The 17,682-nt window shown below is 38.7% G+C and overlaps 1 protein-coding gene across 2 annotated transcripts; it reads left to right on the forward strand.

Annotated features, from left to right (window-relative positions):
• Positions 1–209: 209 nt before the first annotated feature.
• Positions 210–17,533, forward strand: LOC145777025 (uncharacterized). 2 transcript variants are annotated; one of them, XM_082588293.1, is made up of 16 exons: positions 210–301; positions 2,690–2,810; positions 3,107–3,244; positions 5,673–5,872; positions 6,986–7,101; positions 7,280–7,368; positions 7,756–7,914; positions 8,195–8,324; positions 8,679–8,780; positions 9,042–9,129; positions 9,752–9,824; positions 10,163–10,312; positions 10,416–10,483; positions 10,653–10,704; positions 16,189–16,254; positions 16,799–17,533. In XM_082588293.1, the coding sequence occupies exons 1-16, from the start codon at positions 255–257 to the stop codon at positions 16,886–16,888; spliced, it is 1,689 nt and encodes a 562-aa protein (XP_082444419.1). In that variant the 5' UTR covers positions 210–254; the 3' UTR covers positions 16,889–17,533. The 2 variants fall into 2 exon arrangements, with proteins under 2 accessions (XP_082444419.1, XP_082444420.1); XM_082588294.1 differs by lacking the exon at positions 7,756–7,914.
• The last annotated feature ends 149 nt before the right edge of the window (positions 17,534–17,682 follow it).

Consider the following 17,682-nt stretch of genomic DNA (forward strand, 5'->3'; position numbering starts at 1 on the left):
TAAGGCTGATAAGTTTTGTTAAAGTTAAGACTTTTACTTACAAGCGTTAGGCCTTTCATTGGCCAATTTACAATGTTATTGTGTCTTTAAAACCTTTCCTTCTATTTAAGCTTATTTAACTGTCTTGTTAGGCATTTGTTCAGTTTGATGTGTCCTTCTCTCAGTCAAATATATAAAGATGGTAGCTGTTTGACTTTTGGTGATTTTTCAGGCTATGATTAAAGATTAGATTTTATTAAATATTTAGCTTGAATATGCCACAAAGAAAAATCAATTCATTTTTCAATCATAGAAGTTCAGAGTAAGGGTTTGTAGCTTCTAAAGATTGTTCAGAGTACCGTAGCTTAAAGAATAATAATAAGTATGTTTTGTTTTATGGCAACAACAGGCAACTGAATGCAGCAAAAGGACATGCAGTCATTAAGTCTGTTTCTCTTAATTATTTTAGCATTTGATTAAGCGTCTTGCCAAGACATAGCCACAATGCCACATTGTTGTATAGGGATGTGTTAAACTGGTGTTCTTTCAAGAATTACACAGCTGTTCTTGCTACTGACCACACAGCCTGTGCATAGATAGCATAATATTTTTTTTTACTCAATAAACAAACTCGCCAGCTCAGAATAAAGGAATTTTATGGCAACATTAGGCAATTGTGTTAACTTTTAGCAAGTGTAGTTAAACAACACGCAAGTTCAGCTTTCTATTTAATGACACCTAGTTGATAAAATAAATTACAGGCAACAAAGTTCAAATGTTTTGCTCTCAATATTAGTGATTGGTTGCTTCACAATGTGCATATTAACGACCTGTTTTAGCCTGATGCTGCTAGTTTGCTGTGGTTATAGCAAATTGCACTAGCTTTTGAAACACAGTTCCATAGTCATATGGTATGATTTGGTGATTGGGCCTACTTCACTGATTCAAAGTGTATATATATCATACTCTGTACTGTACATAGTATGTAAAACTAAAAATATTATTCATGGATAAGGATTATTTTCACAAATACATTATCTTCTATTTTGTCAGCAAGTGCGTGGATATCATGATGAATCGATTGGTCGATTGATTGATTGAATTTTTATCCTCGGACTGGGAAAGCTTCTTGCAGAGCTTAATCCTGGCAGTTTCGCATACTTGTAGAGGCTTCGAATCACTGACGCAGGCCCGGTCACCGAGATTGACAGAGTGAAGTTTCCGATTGTTGAAGTCTTGTTGCCGGGGAACTATTCCATCCATTAGATGCCGCTGAATGGAGAGCAGTCCTTAACGTGCGTTGCTCAAGCGCACACCCCGAGAGTCGAACCAGCGCCGCTTGATCTTGAAGCTTCTTCGTTCCAGAAGTGACGTGCTAACCAATTGAGCTATCGGGGCGGGCAATCATCAGGGTTATCCAGCTTTTCTGCAGCAAAACCATGCAATTATTGGCATCATCAACAGTAAAACTTTACCATATCACGTAATCTTTTATTGTTTTGTCCAATGTTTTCTTGGGTCTTTTTTTTTCTTGCATTCCCAATCACTACTTTTTTGTACTTTTCTTACAACACACTTTTCACACATCTTTTTCAGATAACTTAATAATCTCAGATGATGCCCCTTGGATGCTCATCAATCCTCTTAACATCAGTCTACTCTCTTAACATATTCTTGGTGGTTTTATCACAAAAGGTTTTGCCATACATATCATTTCAATCATCCTCATATGTCTCTTGATATTCTTCTCCATCTGCATTTGCTTGATATTCTTCTTCATAGACCAGCATTAAGTTGCATATCACATTGAGAAACATATCACATTTCGTACACCTGCCATATACACTATACAGTCTTCTTTTCAACCTGCGAGATAACATTCCACCGCAAATTACATCTGATAATATATCTTCAAATTTTTTCTATCCGGCTTGAATCCCTGCTAGTGCTGTCACAGTCTCTTGACATATTTTCAAGATAAAAGTAGTGATTCAAAACTCGCTTGAAAACGTTCTACTTCAATGAACATTATGACTGAAATTACCGTATTAATTATCACCATTGTCATGTACAGCGCCCAGGAGCATAGTTTGACTGTGGATGTGGCGCTATATAAATATTGTTATTATTATTATAACAAACTTTTTAACAATCTCAGTTTCATCACCTCCCAGCATTACAAATTTCTCATCTGCTTCGCCGTCCAGTATATTACTTTTACATCCCCCACAATCGTACTTTATTTCACTTAATTCAGTCTCTCAATGATTCCTGAACACTTCTTGGCATTCAATACTTGTACTTTTTACATTGAATGGAGTTCACATTACTCTTTTCCCACATGCTGTATTGCACATGGATCAATGTCTCTTAAAATTTCTTTTACCAAACACTCTCACCCCCACATGCATGTCCATAGCAAAACAGTATTTTATCACCATTTACCAGTACTGAATACAATGCCAGGTAGCTGTCATGTTGTAGCGGAATGGCCCGTTTCGGTGAGTCCGATCCCTTAACGGGGGATTTTTTCAATTTTTTTTTTAAATTATCAGGTACCGTAGCCTAATTATCATTGCCGTTTTAGGGTTAGGGTTAGAGGTTAGGAACTCACCGAATCGGACTCACCGAATAGTAGCAGACCCTGTTGTAGTGGCGATCATTATCTTTGTAACTTCAGAAATGTCAATAATTTTGTTGTACTGAACAGGATTGTGAATCCAGTATCGAACTTTCAAACAAATATCAACCCTTCTGCCACAATGTCTATGCATTGGAATGCACCTAATTATCATCAGGCGTCAGCTTATCAAAGATACCACAATGGCAGGGTTAGTAAAGCAAGCTAATTTACTGTGGTTTTACAAAAAGAAAGTTGCGATGTGATTGTTGAAGTATGTTGCAAGCAAATATTTATCAAATCCTTAAACTAAAACGCTGTTATTGTTCTCTTCTAATTAGGATCATGTTTTTTGCATGAACTGGTGCAACTATAAACCTGTTGTAATGAAGCTTACTAGTAAAAGTATTATTGGTTGGCTACAGTGTGTTTACCAGTGAAATAGTCAGTGTTGTGTTGCAAGTATTATAGCTTATTCATTTTAACTCTTGTGTACCGGTACCGCAGAAAAAACAAAAGAATCTTCAAGCGAATGAACATGTGCTGTTTCAAAATAAACTGATGACGCCGAGCAATTCTCAACTGAATCAACACTCACAAGTTTCAGACGACTCTCAAAAGTTCCCAAACTCTTCACAATCCCAGGTCCAATATCAGCAAAGATTCTTTTTGAATTATTCTTGTCATAGGGTACTCATCTACTTATAATCATGGGCGTCCGCACATAGGGGCAAATGGGGTCAGCTGACCCTCCTGGAAAATTGTTAGATGAAAATAAAAAAGCGAGAACATGCAAAAATAGGCAATTTTCTAAAAAAGGGGGGAGGGGTGAAGGTGATACGAGTGATGACTGGCTGGTCAAGCTCTCCGATTGTGATCATCACCCTTCTTCGGGAGTATCCCACTTCCTCTATTAATTTACGAAGATAGCCTACCTACGAGCTACCGGCAATCGCAAAATTCGACAACTTGAGCTCCTGTACTCTCAGAACCACATTACTAGTGCGGGCACTGGCTTTATCTCACATAAATCTGAAGAAGGATAATTCACAGTTTCAGATAAAATCATCTCGTATTTCCTGAATTCAATGAAGCTGTTCGTAACATTGAATCATACAGAAAAGAACAATCAACCACCAGTCCACCACTTTAGTTAATCAGTTCTTGAATAAAAAGTGAAGTCGACGTGGGTCTTTGCCGAATTTTTCGATGGCTTTTTGGATGAACAAATTTTGTCCCAGTTTATTCGGCTTCTGTGAACACTCATCATACACAGCCCGGATAGCCTGTCATCAGACATAGCTGATCTGAGCCATGTTTTGACCCACCTCATTGTGCTGAATGATCTTTTTACCGTACAAGTAGTGGCGGGGAAGGTCAGTAATGTTATCATCGCTTGACGTACAGCTGGAAAAAGTTTCATAGTTTTCACCAAGTCCACAAATTCCAATTCTTCCTGGTCTTCGGACTAAGGAAATTTTTCTTTTATGGTTATGTCATACCACGACATGGCGTCCTGCTGAAAATTGTCAAAGTTGTAGAATTGGTGTATGGTTTTGACCAGGGCTTTGTAGTCTGAACGGTCAATTTTCTCCATCTGCGCTGCATGCAGTCGGTATAACATGAATGCCGGCATGTTCGTCTCTGAGAAGCAGCTTCAGAGACTGGATTAAAGAGTCCATGTAAGGAACGTAAATAGAGCGGCGATAGTATTCCTCACTGGTGCCACCGCAGTAGGCTATTTGCTCTGAATACTTGACGATAATTTTCAAATTTGCTGTTGATATATTCACAACTCATAACTTTTTTCTGTGTATGGTTTTAAAGATTATATAGACTCCCAAATACCATCGCGTAATTGAAATGCTTCTTTTTCTCTGTTCTTACCTTCCTTTCCTATCTCTTCTTGGAACTACTAGCTACTAGCAGTCGGTCGCTGCGGAAACCACACAGTTATGACAAAACAAAGTGCATTATTACCCCAAATGTATATATTACACATTACGCAAGGTCCACTTGAGCACGATAATAGTATGCAATAACACGATTATATAACTCTGATAATTTTTGCTCTGGCCAATTTTGATAAAAATCCGTAGAAATGTAAACACTGATAAAAATGATAAATTGTCTGGATGGTATAATAATCAAATTTTTAAAAAAATGGTGCGGATGCCCTTGCGGACGCCCTGCTTATAATAGTTTATTTTTGCACTTGCTTGTTTTTGTAGTTCTTTACACCCGCCACCCGATTAGAAAAGCTGAAAACAAATAGGCTAATTTAACTTTAAAAAATTATCAGTCCAGGGTAAAATATATTACAGTAGAACTTGGATAACTCGTCACCCCAGGGGGAACAGAAAAAGTGACGACTTACGCGAACTGACGACCAATGCAAACAGCTAAATTTTGCCATTGTTTCGTGTCGCATTAATTTCATGGTGCTTCGCGACCTAATTAACAGCTTTACTGAAGAACACAGATATTTTTATCTGCGTTTGCTTGCAAGTGTCTTGTCAACCAAGTATTCATGCATATTTGATAGTGAGCTTGCGAATTCACCACTGTCTTCTTGGCATAACATATAGGTGGCACAGGCTCTTCTTCCTCTTGACCATCATCTTCATTTTCTGTACCTAAGGTGCCTTGGATTTCTTACAGCGCTTCTCTTATCGGCAACAGAGCACGTGCGCGCACACCCGCAATCGACCAGACCAACATACTCCACGCATGTGCGTCTGGCCCGATAGAGTGTGTGCGTGCACACGTCTCAGTGCAGTAATTTCTTCTCGAAAGAGTCTGTAAATGCCACGTCAGCATTTGGGTGGATGACAACTTAGACGAATTTTACGTCCCAGGGGAAGAAAAACAGTGACGACATAATCGAATTGACGAATTATGCGATGACCACTTAACCGAACTTGATTGTGTACAAAAGATAGGCTTTCTGCCGGGACCCGGCAATCATTGACGACTTGGGCAAACTGACGAGTTTTCCGAAGACGAGTTATCCAAGTTCTACTGTAGTTCGAAACAACCCATGCAAACTGGTATCACTAATTTATTGATTTAGAGCCAAGAAACTACTGTGAGGAATCAAACAGCACTCCGTCCTGTTGGAAGCAGTTTTTATTTATCTCAGAATAAATTTGCCAGTTCAGGACATCTTGCTAATGTTGGCGCAGAGTATAATTCTGTTGAGGCTGATGTCAAAAAAGAATTCAACTCACGCTGGCATGCGCATTTACAAGCAGAAAAGGAACAAGAAGAAAGGTGAGTTAAGAGTTAAGTTATTTCTTCCTTGTATCTTTGTATTGATGAAGCAGAAATTATTACCGTTGGATTCGATTAAAATAGACGATTTGAGTGAACAGTCTATTGTTTACTGCACAACAAAAATATTAAACCAAATAACAACAAAAAGTGTAACGTTTCTTCAATTCAATACTCGACTTTCAAACTGAAAATGCATTGAATGATTGTCGCCTTCTACGGTAGTCTCATCATGAATTTTAAGTATGCAATAAACGCATCACGTTATTTAATTTAAGAATAAAAGTTTATATTAAAAAAAGCTTAACAGCTAGAAAAATGCGAACAATTTTGAAACTGATGACCACAATTAGATGTCAAACAACAGAAACGACAGATGTTACATCAACTGAAGCAAAAACATAAGGAGTAAAAGATTGATTGCTTGCTTTTTTTTTGATTGATTGCTTGAATCTTTATCCTCGGACTGGGAAAGCTTCTTGCAGAGCTTAATCCTGGCAGTTTCGCATACTTGTGGAGGCTTCGGATCACTGACGCAGGCCCGGTCACCGAGATTGACAGAGTGAAGTTTCCGATTGTTAAAGTCTTGTTGCCGGGGAACTATTCCATCCATTAGATGCCGCTGAATGGAGAGCAGTCCTTAACGTGCGTTGCTCAAGCGCACACCCGAGAGTCGAACCAGCGCCGCTTGATCTTGAAGTTTCTTCGTTCCAGATAATATAAGCCTTGCTACTCACGCAACAAACAGTTTACTAGCCTCATTTTTTAATCATAAATCGATTTCGCCATCACAGCATCCTCAATTTGTTCACGTCAAGAGCCTTCAAGTGAACAGTTTGCTGGATTGGTTCATAGAAACAGAAAGGTTTTATTAGACAGTGTAAAAGATAAGTCAGAAAGCATGCAATTGATAAATCACTGACATGTAATTGTTTATTTTATCAAGGAATTGAAGACTTCTTGGTATTTAATTGGTAAAGCTTCAAGAATTTTATTTTCAAACTCGAGTTTCATTCCACATACAAATATCTTAAGTTGGTCCACGGAAGCGTTGTTTTAGTAATTTTTAATGAACAACTACTGTATCTGCTGATGCGAATTTTTTATTTCCAGAGAAATGCTGCATCACTTTCTCGTATCTGCAAAACAATGTTGCGAAGAAGCAAATGCAATCGCTGAAAGAGTGACCAACAATATCGACAGTTTTTCTTCGAATGTCATCATGAAAAGTTTGTAGTTTTGCTCTTCCCTGGCAGGTTTAGTCACATGCTATGCTGGTTTCGTGTTTTGTAACATAGCCTATGTTCTTTCACATTTAACAAGAGCTTTGTTGTTCTGCCAATATTTAGAAGCAAAATTTGGAGAATCAATATCATCTCCTGGTATTTTTTTTTCGATTATTTCCAGTGAAAGAATGTTTAGAGACGATCGTTCCGAAACTGCTGCAAAAAATAACCGACAACAATGACGAAAAAGAAGTCGCTTTTCAAATCAAGGTTATTTTCATCAGTATTCTTTTTACGGTTGCATATCTTGAGTAATTTACAGAAATTTTATTTGTTAAATCTTGCTGCAATCGGCTGCCGAGAAAGATATAGTTGATTGGATGGTCTAAATGACTAGCGTGGAAGCTACATCGTTATATGGTTAGCGAATCGCAACTGCTCTTATCCGGAAAGAACGCTCCCTTCTTCACAATATAACAATTCAGATTGCCGCTGTAGCGTTTTTTTTAGTGGTTCGATTGAATATTATTTTCTAGCATCGCTAAAATTGCAATACGTAATATAAAAGGCATATTATGATTTCAAGGAAGACTTTTGCCTTTTAATTTTCAGAAGACAACAACTTGGTTTCTTTTAAGTAAAAAAAAAATGTTTCAGTTGACCGAGATAGAAAATGAGGTGAAGAAGCGAGATGAACAGATTGCCACAATGGAACAGAAGCTTTTAGAAAGCATAGAGAACAAGGGAGATCACTGCACGAAGGAAATAGTGGAGACAATCAACTTGACTAACCAAAACAGTCAAAAGACAATTGAAGTATTTAGACTAAAGTGATGTTAGAACCCAGCTAGTAGGCCTATTTGCGATAAAATTATTTGGTCTTTGGTAAAAGTTAGCTGCCCATTGTGTTGGGTGATGAAAGGCAGAATCTAAGAGAGGTACAGAGTAAAGTGCCACAGATTTCAAGAAATGTAAAGACATTTTTACGAGTTTGATTTTTCATACCGCTATTGCTTGAAATAGTTTATTGCTTTTTAAACACGATGGTGTCAATTGGATTGGTGTTGGATTGGTGTCAATTGCATTACACTCGCAGGAGCTGATTTGGGAAATTCGGATGAATTTCAACAAGCCGAAGCCTCTGCTATGTGAAATGGCAAGCCAGTATTCCCCGCAGTTGCAGATCAACGCTTATCCATGCACAGATCAGGCAGTTCACTCTTCAAGTTAGTTAAGTCTGTATTCAGAGACTGGTGGTAAAGTGTCCATTTGAAAGTAAAGCATAACACGAGACCACGTTTTATGATGCTTAAATTATTGCATAGTTAAGGTTTATTGTGTTATGATATTTTGGTGCAAGCTTCACAATCTTTTTATGCCGCGTCTACTGTCTGTGTCGATCCCGAAATCATAAAAACAGTGCAGTGCCATTTTCTTGAAATTTAGACCACACTCATGCTTCCTGTTGTATCATTAGACATAGCCAACAAGTTACAAAGCAAGCCTGTGTGTAGCAACGTGTAAATATAGTTATAGTTGCATCAAGTCCATTGTTTCATTTTTTATCCGAACTTTTTCAGATAAGGTTGAAAATCGTCTGGTTCATAATGCGAACAAGCAGCGAGTCGTACAAACGCACAAATATCCAGCGTCGAAAGTGACTTTTCCATTTCAAGCTCCGAGTACGTGGGCTGCATTTCTTAACATTCAATTTTTGCGCTAACAGCCATCGACTTTGTGCGATGTTTAAATTTTTGGTTTACATTTGACGTGATCACTTCCAAAATTAATTTAAAACTTTATCGTTTATTTAATGAAGAGGGTTATGTATACCATGGCGACCTCCGTTAAATTATGTAATATGTATGGATCGTTATTATCCATGCAACTTATTCGATGCACCATGATCATTGTCGCTGTCTCGCTGACTACTGTTTTTATAGCATCACCACACAAACTATGCACAGGAAAATTTAAGCGTCTTTCTCGATCTCCACTTGGCATGAGAGAAAACGACAGCTACATGTACAAGTTAGTAGTGCACAGGGCTGTGGAGTCGGACTTTGGCACGTCCGGAGTCGGAGTTGCTAAGAAAAAGGTCGACTTTCAAAATACATTTTTTTGTGTTCTCTGTATTGCGCTCTTACACGTTACCAGAAAATAGAAGTGTTTGTTCTTTCCAGTTTTTGGAAAAGTCGCCGTTTCAATTTCGATCGTAGCGTGAAATTAAATATAAAAAAAAAACGGCATAAACTTAAAAGAAATCTGGCAACAGTTGATCCGGAGTCGGCCAGTTAAAAATCGAAGAGTCGGAGTCGTATAATTTTCGCCCGACACCACAGCCCTGGACAGTGCATCTGCATTTTCACATTTGTTTAGTTTGGGGTTAATTAATTAGAGTATAGTTATTAAGCAATGTCTTCTAAAATCTAAGCTACTCTACGTATTAACGCCTACTTTCTTTTTTGGGTCACAAACGCAGACTAATTACTCCGGATTTTATTATCTTGACAGCAAGTCTTTCCAGTTAAAAACTTTAAAATACCGAGAAGTAATAACTGAGGTGTGTTTTGTCTACTGTCAACAACAAATCTTGTTTGCATTCCATGTGGATTGTTGTGTAACAACTAATGGAGAAAATTTGCGATATCAGGTCCCCAACTGTGGCAATGTACCCAAGAAAGTCTTTACGAAGTCCAATCCCGCCGAAGACTCCAGTGAGCGAGGTATTTAAAATGAATAGAAATTTGTTTTTGTTAAAAGCTTGAATTTTGTTGAATATCTTATAAAACAGGCGTGTTCTGTGCTGCGTATCCGAATGGTGGTGCCCTAGTTCGACAGAGCGCCTGTTGGACACCCCTCGAGCATGTGACTGTCTTTCGCAAGACACTTAAATGCATGCCATCGATTGCGGAGTGGCGCTCCTTGGACTATAGCTTTTGATTTTTCACATGGCTATGAAGTACTCTGCTCCAGAGAGAAATGCCTACGACCCTTAGGGATATGGCCTGCTGAACAGTATTTACTTTTGCACAATAGGCTCAGTGATGATTCTTACCTCTAGAAACTCAAACAGCCACGAGCCTCAGATGTCGAATGGTTTGATCAAGAAAATGCGGAAAGTCAGATACCAAAGTTTGGGAAAAAACGACAGACTCGAAAACGAAAGAAGCAAGCAACAGCGTCCAGTACCACAGCATCTAATGCGCAACGAGTAAGTTGTGCGACAAGTGTGACTGTTTAACCAGATCAGCATTGTAATGCACCCCGAACTACGATCTTGTATAGTAGAATCACATTATGATGAACGTTTGCAGAAAATCAAGTCAGGTTCCAGCGGTTCGGCGAACTTTGCCTCAAAGAAAGAAGTTCAATCGAAAACTTGGTATGTTTACATGTGGGTCAGTTCAACTCAATTGTCGATACTAGCGCATACTATTTTAGCCATAGAATCAGTGGATGAGATTTCATCGACAAGTAGGTAGGCTGTCTCTTTTGCATTAATAAAGTGCTGTGATTGGTGTAAGAAACGTAACCTGGTTCGATGTTTGCAGGAACATTTTTGATGACAGTGACGTACAAGACACACACAATAAATCCACTGAGGTGAGTTGGCATATAGCTCGCGATTGAAACTCCTTGCAAGAACGGCAGAGAACTGTCCAAACATCCCATGATAGTTCAGGCCCTTAGGGGAATCTTTAGGCTAAACGTGTTACACGTTGTTTTTTTGCATATTTTTGCAGTTGAACAACCCAACTTTGATTTTAGTGGGTGCCGCAACTTTTTGGGTCACGTGATCACCCCCAAATCGGGGATTTCCCCAGAAATCACGTTTCAGCTCTTTTTACGTCATTTTTGTGCAATTACATATTTGATTTTTGTATATTTTAACTTAAAAAGCACATACAAATAAGTGAGACAAAATAAACACAAAATAATTTTACTGATGACGTCATTGTGACGTCATCACATATATTTCTTTGCTTTTTTAACCTATTTTGGTCGTTTGCTGTTGGTTTTAGTTGGAGTACCGGTTACTAAAACCATTTCACAATTCCTAAAAGTAGTTTCGTCATGATTACATCTTTTATGACGTCATCATTACATTATTAAAACTAGACAACTTCAAATTCAGGAACCAAAGGTAAGTTTATTCCGAAAAAGGCGATCAAATACTCTCATTATAAGTTTTGCAAATGCTTAAAATTTTACAATTGCAAGCAACAACAATAATTCCAGTACAGTATGACGCAATAACGACGTCATCAAGGGAATAACCAGAAGAGCAGCTACCAGGGGTGAATTTCCCTTTTGGTCATGTCACTTTAAAATTTAAAATAATATGTAGGCCTAATTATGATCTACAAATCAAATTAATACACGACCCCAGATGATGCAATGTCAGAGTCTTAACACTGTTAATTCAAGATGAAAAAACTAGCGGTTTTCGATGTTAAATTTCTACCATACGTAATTTGATGTTAAAAAAATTCGTGTACGACAAGTTTTTTCAAGTTACAAGATGGAGTTTAGAAAGTCAAAAGCATTTCTTGAATGATCAGTGTGGATTGGAGATGAAACGTCAATGTGGATTGAAGATGAAACATCAGAGAGGATTGGATATTTTGTGGTCGAATTGCATGTTTCGTACTCGCATGAACAAAGACTTGTGCATTTTATGGATTTTTTCTTACAGGAACATCGAGAGCCACAAGTAGACTGACAAAACGGAACAAGCTGATTTGCATCATTATGCTTCCAACCCCAAGCTAAAGGAGAAGGTAGTTGCTGAACATTTACGAGGCTTGATTTCCGTATTTCAGCTTGATGTATCGCTCTGCGTGTATGTTGCATCAGAGCAGCTGACGTTGGTTGCAGCTTTTCAATAGTGCAACCATTGGTAAACATCATATAACGGCATTCGTCTACATCCGTGATAGTAGGACTATTGCCTAAAGAGCTATGACATACTTTTGTATGTCATTTATAGAACTAGGTGAGCTTGAGAAATTCAGAGAGTTAAATAAGCCACACATTGCGGTAACATTAAGCTTCCAACAATCCCAAGCCTTTTTTTCCAAAGACGAAACAGTATCACAGATTGTGATAGTATAAAACAAAGGTAAAGAAGCGCAAATCATCGGAGATTGAGGTGAAGATGAAACAATGTCATGGATTGGAATGAAGCGAGTTTTTTCTCCAACTCCAAATTCAACCCATAGTTTACAGATTTCTAACTTGTCAAAACACGAAATTGCAATAACTACCACATCAGTATCTACTGTTTTGACTATGGCATCGGATTTTTCATGTTTCACATGGAGAAACATACGGGTGTCTGCCTCTTCGTGATCACATGGGGAAACCTCAGACATGTCCAATGTTTGATTGTTAAGAGCTGTATCTAACGATGTTACAACAATCGTAAACAAGTTTGGATCGACTGGAGTTATCACAGCTTGTTGAACCAGTTGATATCACGTAGTTTTGTTGCTGTCATTTCCCAAAAACTCAGGCCAGTTGAGAGGAAGACGAGTATTACTTGTGACAGCCACGTAACACCCAGACCCTGTTTCTTGCAGAAGATAAGCCTCAAATACCTACTGCCATCACAGAACATGCCAGCAGTGTGATGTCAGCTGATTATGAAGTAGTGAAAGAATCTGCCTCGAAAACCGATCACTACGTCCTTGATGGAGGGTTCTTGTTGCATCGAGTGCCATTGAAACTGGAGACAGTTATGGGTCTATTGCACAGTCGTATGCAGATTTTACCATTCGTCATTATCGCTTAGCAACGGTGGTCTGTGGTGGATATGGTGGTCCGTCTATCAAAGACAATACCCATCAAAGACGCGGCATGAACGTCCACCCGGTTGTTCACTTTACTGTAGACACCAAGTTCATTGGAAAGAAGGAGCAGTTCTTGCCTCGAGCTTCCAACAAGGAAGGATTAACTTCTGCTCAACTGAGGAATAGAAGCTGCAATGTGAGGAACGCTCCAGGTGATGCAGATGTTGACATCGTCAAGACGGCAGATGGACAGCCCTCATCGACATAGTACGACTTTAATTGGTGAAGCTACATTATCCACCACATCAGCCACATCTCCTACATCAGCCATCATCTACTACATCAGCCACCTACATCATCCTTTACCAAATTCCACTGCCTCAGAGTTTACTACCAGATTATGGTCAGGATGGGTAGGTTACTGAAGATGGTATGGATGCTCTAGACTGGGGATGGAAAGTAGACAATAATCAGATGGTTCCAATCATGACGGACATGAAAGCTGCCCCGGACAACCTACTGAAAATGATCACTGCATTTGCGAATCGTGTTCACCTCACTGTAGTTGCCGGAGATATGTGCTACCATACCATGCTGGATGTGGACCATGCCAAACTGGTTCATGTGTCCATACAGCAATCACATAATTACAGACGATGACATCGAGAGTGACAGCGATGAGCATTAGTAATACTTGATCCATTTGCTTTCTTTACGCTGATTATGTCAAGAGTCTACATGACCACATCGTATGAGCTCTTTATGCCTGCTCAGTTAACACAAATAGGCTATACAGGGTCATCAGTATTTATCGTTACAACTTAAATTGGTTATATTTATGAAATGAAAGAAAATTTAGAATTTTGGCAAATGTATTATTGTGGAAAAAGCAATAGAGAATTAATACACAAAATATTATTCAATATGTCCTCCATCTGCGTCAATAACTAGTTGAAGACGTTTAGGAAAAGCCTTGCATGTGTCACGAATTACTTTCTAAGGGACTTTGGCCCACTCCTTCTGCAGTTTCACCTTCAGAGCTTCCAAACTTTGATGGTGAGTGGCCGAGACCTTGCTCTCAAGGTATGACCAGATCCCAAAATCAAGGGGATTCAGATCGGGAGAAGATGGGGGGCATTCCTCTTTGAGAATGAAGTGCGGGACATTCTCGGAAAGCCACTCCTGAGTATTTTTAGCCCCATGTGATGGTGTAGAGTCCTGCTGAAAAGACCAGGGACGTTTTTTGAAGTGCTTGTGGGCCCAGGGCAACAATGCGCTAACGAGGATGTCATCTCGATAGTTTTGCTGGTTCAATTTCACCCCCTGGTCAACGAAAAAGAGGGGTCTTTTACCGGACTCTGTCACGGCTGCCCAGACCATCACTGAGGTGGCACATTGTTTCCTTGTTACCACTCGAGATGCTTCATCCCATCCCTCGACCAAACCCGATCGTTTTGGGTGTTAAAGTGATGTTCAACATCAAATTTCTTCTCATCACTGAAAACGAGATTTGGTAGCATGCCATCCTGAATGCAGGAAAGACGAATCTGGGATCTTTGGAGTTGTTTATCAACAACTTGAGCAGAAAGTTGTTGTTTCTTGACATGCTTGAATGGAGACATCTTCAGGTCCTTTCGGAGTAAAGTTGACATGGTCCCATACGACACTCTCGACTCTTTAGCCAGAACCTCGATGGATGAAATAGATTGTAACGCTAAATATTGATGACCCTGTATATAGAAATCCCTGTGATAGAAATTTACCGGGTTGTTTAATAAACAATACATTGTTATTGTACATTTTTAATTGTTTTGGCAGCCATCTTGGATTGCCATATTGAATTTATAGGCTATCAGATAATTTAACAATTCTGAGAATGGTCTCATTGACTTCACAAGGTATAAAAACCTAGATATAGACACCAAAACTACACGTTTTGGTCATATGATAACCTAGTTATGGTCAATTTACTGTTATTTTAATGGTTTGGCGGCCATCTTGGTTTGCCATATTGAATTTATAGGCTATCAGATAATTCAACAATTCTGAGAATAGTCTCATTGACTTCACAGGGTATAAAAACCTAGATATAGACACCAAAACTACATGTTTTGGTCATATGATGACCTAGTTATGGTCAATTTACTATGTTATTTTAATGGTTTAGCGGCCATCTTGGATTGCCATATTGAATTTATAGGCTATCCGATAATTTAACAATTCTGAGAATGGTCTCATTGACTTCATAGGGTATAAAAACCTAGATATAGACACCAAAACTACACGTTTGGTCATATGATAACCTAGTTATGGTCAATTTACTGTTATTTTAATGGTTTAGCGGCCATCTTGGTTTGCCATATTGAATTTATAGGCTATCAGATAATTCAAAAATTCTGAGAATAGTCTCATTGACTTCACAGGGTATAAAAACCTAGATATAGACACCAAAACTACATGTTTTGGTCATATGATGACTGAGTTATGGTCAATTTACTGATTTGTTCAATGGTTTGGCGGCCATCTTGGAAGCTATCTTGAAAATAACCACTTTCCGGAAGTTGGATTCCTTAACATTTTGAATATGTTAGTACTGACACTCAATACTAATCAAATCAGTTGAAAAACCATTGGTAACTTATTGTAACCAAAAAAGTAACACCAACAACAAACAAGCGACTACAATAAGAAAAAAACAAGCAAAAAATTAATACATGACGTCATTAATAACATAATTTTGTGTGATTTTTATCTCGTGCATTTTGTAGTGGCAGTCAGTCCAAATGTAAAAAAATAACGTATCTAATTGCATAAAAATGCCGTGAAAAGAGCTCAAAATTGACTTGGGGGAACCCCCGATTTGGGGGTGATCACGTGACCCAAAAAGTTGCGGCACCCACTAAAATTGAAGTTAGATTCATCAACTACAAAAAAACAACGTGTAACACGTTTAGCCTAAAGATGCTCATTTTTGCCCCTAAGGGCCTGCACTAATGACACTCAGTTCTTCAGAAGTGTATGGGGTTGGTCGATTGTATAAATAATTAAATATGCCTTCTGTAAGTGATCGCAGTTTTGGAGTCACACAAAATTTGGCAATTTTGGTCTGGAACCACAGCTCATCGTCGTGTGAGCCTCTGGGGCCAAAGGTCTATCCTTTTACCACCCCAGATTAACGTTGTTTCCAGACTAGAGTGGCCATAGCTAAGAATTAGATAGCTTATAATAGCTCAATCGTTGTGCACGCCAAGCCACATTGATCTACTCACAATTTCATCTATTTGTATATCTTTAGAGCATTGATGATGACACAATCTTACATAAAGGCAATAACAACTACCGGTACCAGTTGTCGTGGCTCGTAAGTACAAATATATGGCTAAACATTCTGGGACTGCGAAATTATCGTTTGAAGCTTCATCCTGGTAGTTTTGCATAACTTACTTGTTTTATTTATAAGCTCTGAAGCACTGTGTTTAGACAAATCACACATGCTGACAGTACAGTCTTTCCGTTGGTTGTGTTGCATGTAAAATTTTCCAATGACTTGGTGATGGTTAATGAAGAGCTTGGTCATCCCTTGAGGTCTCTAGATTTTCTTTTGCGTTCGTTTCACTCGTAAAGCCACGTGCAGTCACACAACATTTTTTGTACGTTGATTCAACGTCTACAGATGTAAAAAAACGGCCTTTTCTGGCTTGAATAGTCACCGGTTTGAGATTATCTCATCACTAATTTGAATCATGGATTTGGTTACTGTGGACTGACAAAAATTAAAGCAAGATTGTTATCCGTAGTGCACGCGTGGTTCGGTGCTTGGATTAGACCTAGAATTTAAGTTTTCTGCAAAATTGCTTGGCAACGAGTTTGGCAAAGCGTTAACAATTTCCTACATGGGTATGAAGACGGGAAGATCATCAGATAGCGAGGAGTCGGACTTCACCTACAGCTTCCGCCCGACAAGCAACGACAGGATCAGTTTGCAGAAGAAGTAACGTGATGGCGATTGCAAATCCATCTCAATTTGCATTGATGTATTCGAGCATTGGCTGTTTGAGATGGGAATTTTCACTTGTGTAGATATTTTCAAGTGACCCTCAACAGTCCTCTGTGTGGTGAGATAGTTTTGATCATTATAGTACAAAGTCTGCTAGTGCTACACTCAGTGTAGCACTAGCAGCAGCTACAGCCTCGTCTCAAGCCATGTAGAGTTAAACCAACGACAATCCCGTTTCGTTTTTCAACATGATGCAACGTTGCTGTGTCTAACATTCTGTAGAAGCTGTTCAAACATCACATGACTCTTTGGAGGGGTAAGCTGCTTGTCAGAATTGTTGTATAACATAGGTTGGCAAGAAACGTCATACGAGAGGGGGTATATTATAGTGCTAGGAAAATTGGGTCGTGTGATATTTGAACAAACTTTTCATACCAAGATGTCTTCATTTCTAAAGCAGGCCTGATGACTTGCGTAGCTTTTTTCGTTTTGTCGATTCCTTTTAACGTTGCTTTGTTTCAAATGAGATTGTTTGTTAGGGATTTTTTGCTTTTGAAATGAAATTTTGTTTTGGCTTTGGCGTGTTATTTGTTTCATGCGTTGCTGGTTCAGCTTTACGAAAGGATTCCATTTGGAATGAAAGTGGACTTTTTTATTTCCAATTTAAATCTTTTTACAGTAAAAGGCCTGCACGAACAACGAACATGCTGTTTTAAGTGCTTTACTTGTAAACAGTATAGGCTGCCGGTACCATTTCGAACATGTACTACTGTCTACTAACGCTTCGTATAG

Source organism: Aplidium turbinatum, chromosome 9 (assembly GCF_918807975.1).
Source record: "Aplidium turbinatum chromosome 9, kaAplTurb1.1, whole genome shotgun sequence".
Taxonomy (NCBI): domain Eukaryota; kingdom Metazoa; phylum Chordata; class Ascidiacea; order Aplousobranchia; family Polyclinidae; genus Aplidium; species Aplidium turbinatum.

Excerpts from the sequence above, each read along its gene's own strand:
- LOC145777025 (XM_082588293.1), top strand. The coding sequence starts at position 255 with ATGCCACAAAGAAAAATCAATTCATTTTTCAATCATAGAAGTTCAGA. Across the intron at positions 3,245-5,672 it reads CAAACTCTTCACAATCCCAG|AGCCAAGAAACTACTGTGAG; the intron begins GTCCAATATCAG and ends TTATTGATTTAG. Across the intron at positions 9,825-10,162 it reads CGAAGACTCCAGTGAGCGAG|AAACTCAAACAGCCACGAGC; the intron begins GTATTTAAAATG and ends TCTTACCTCTAG.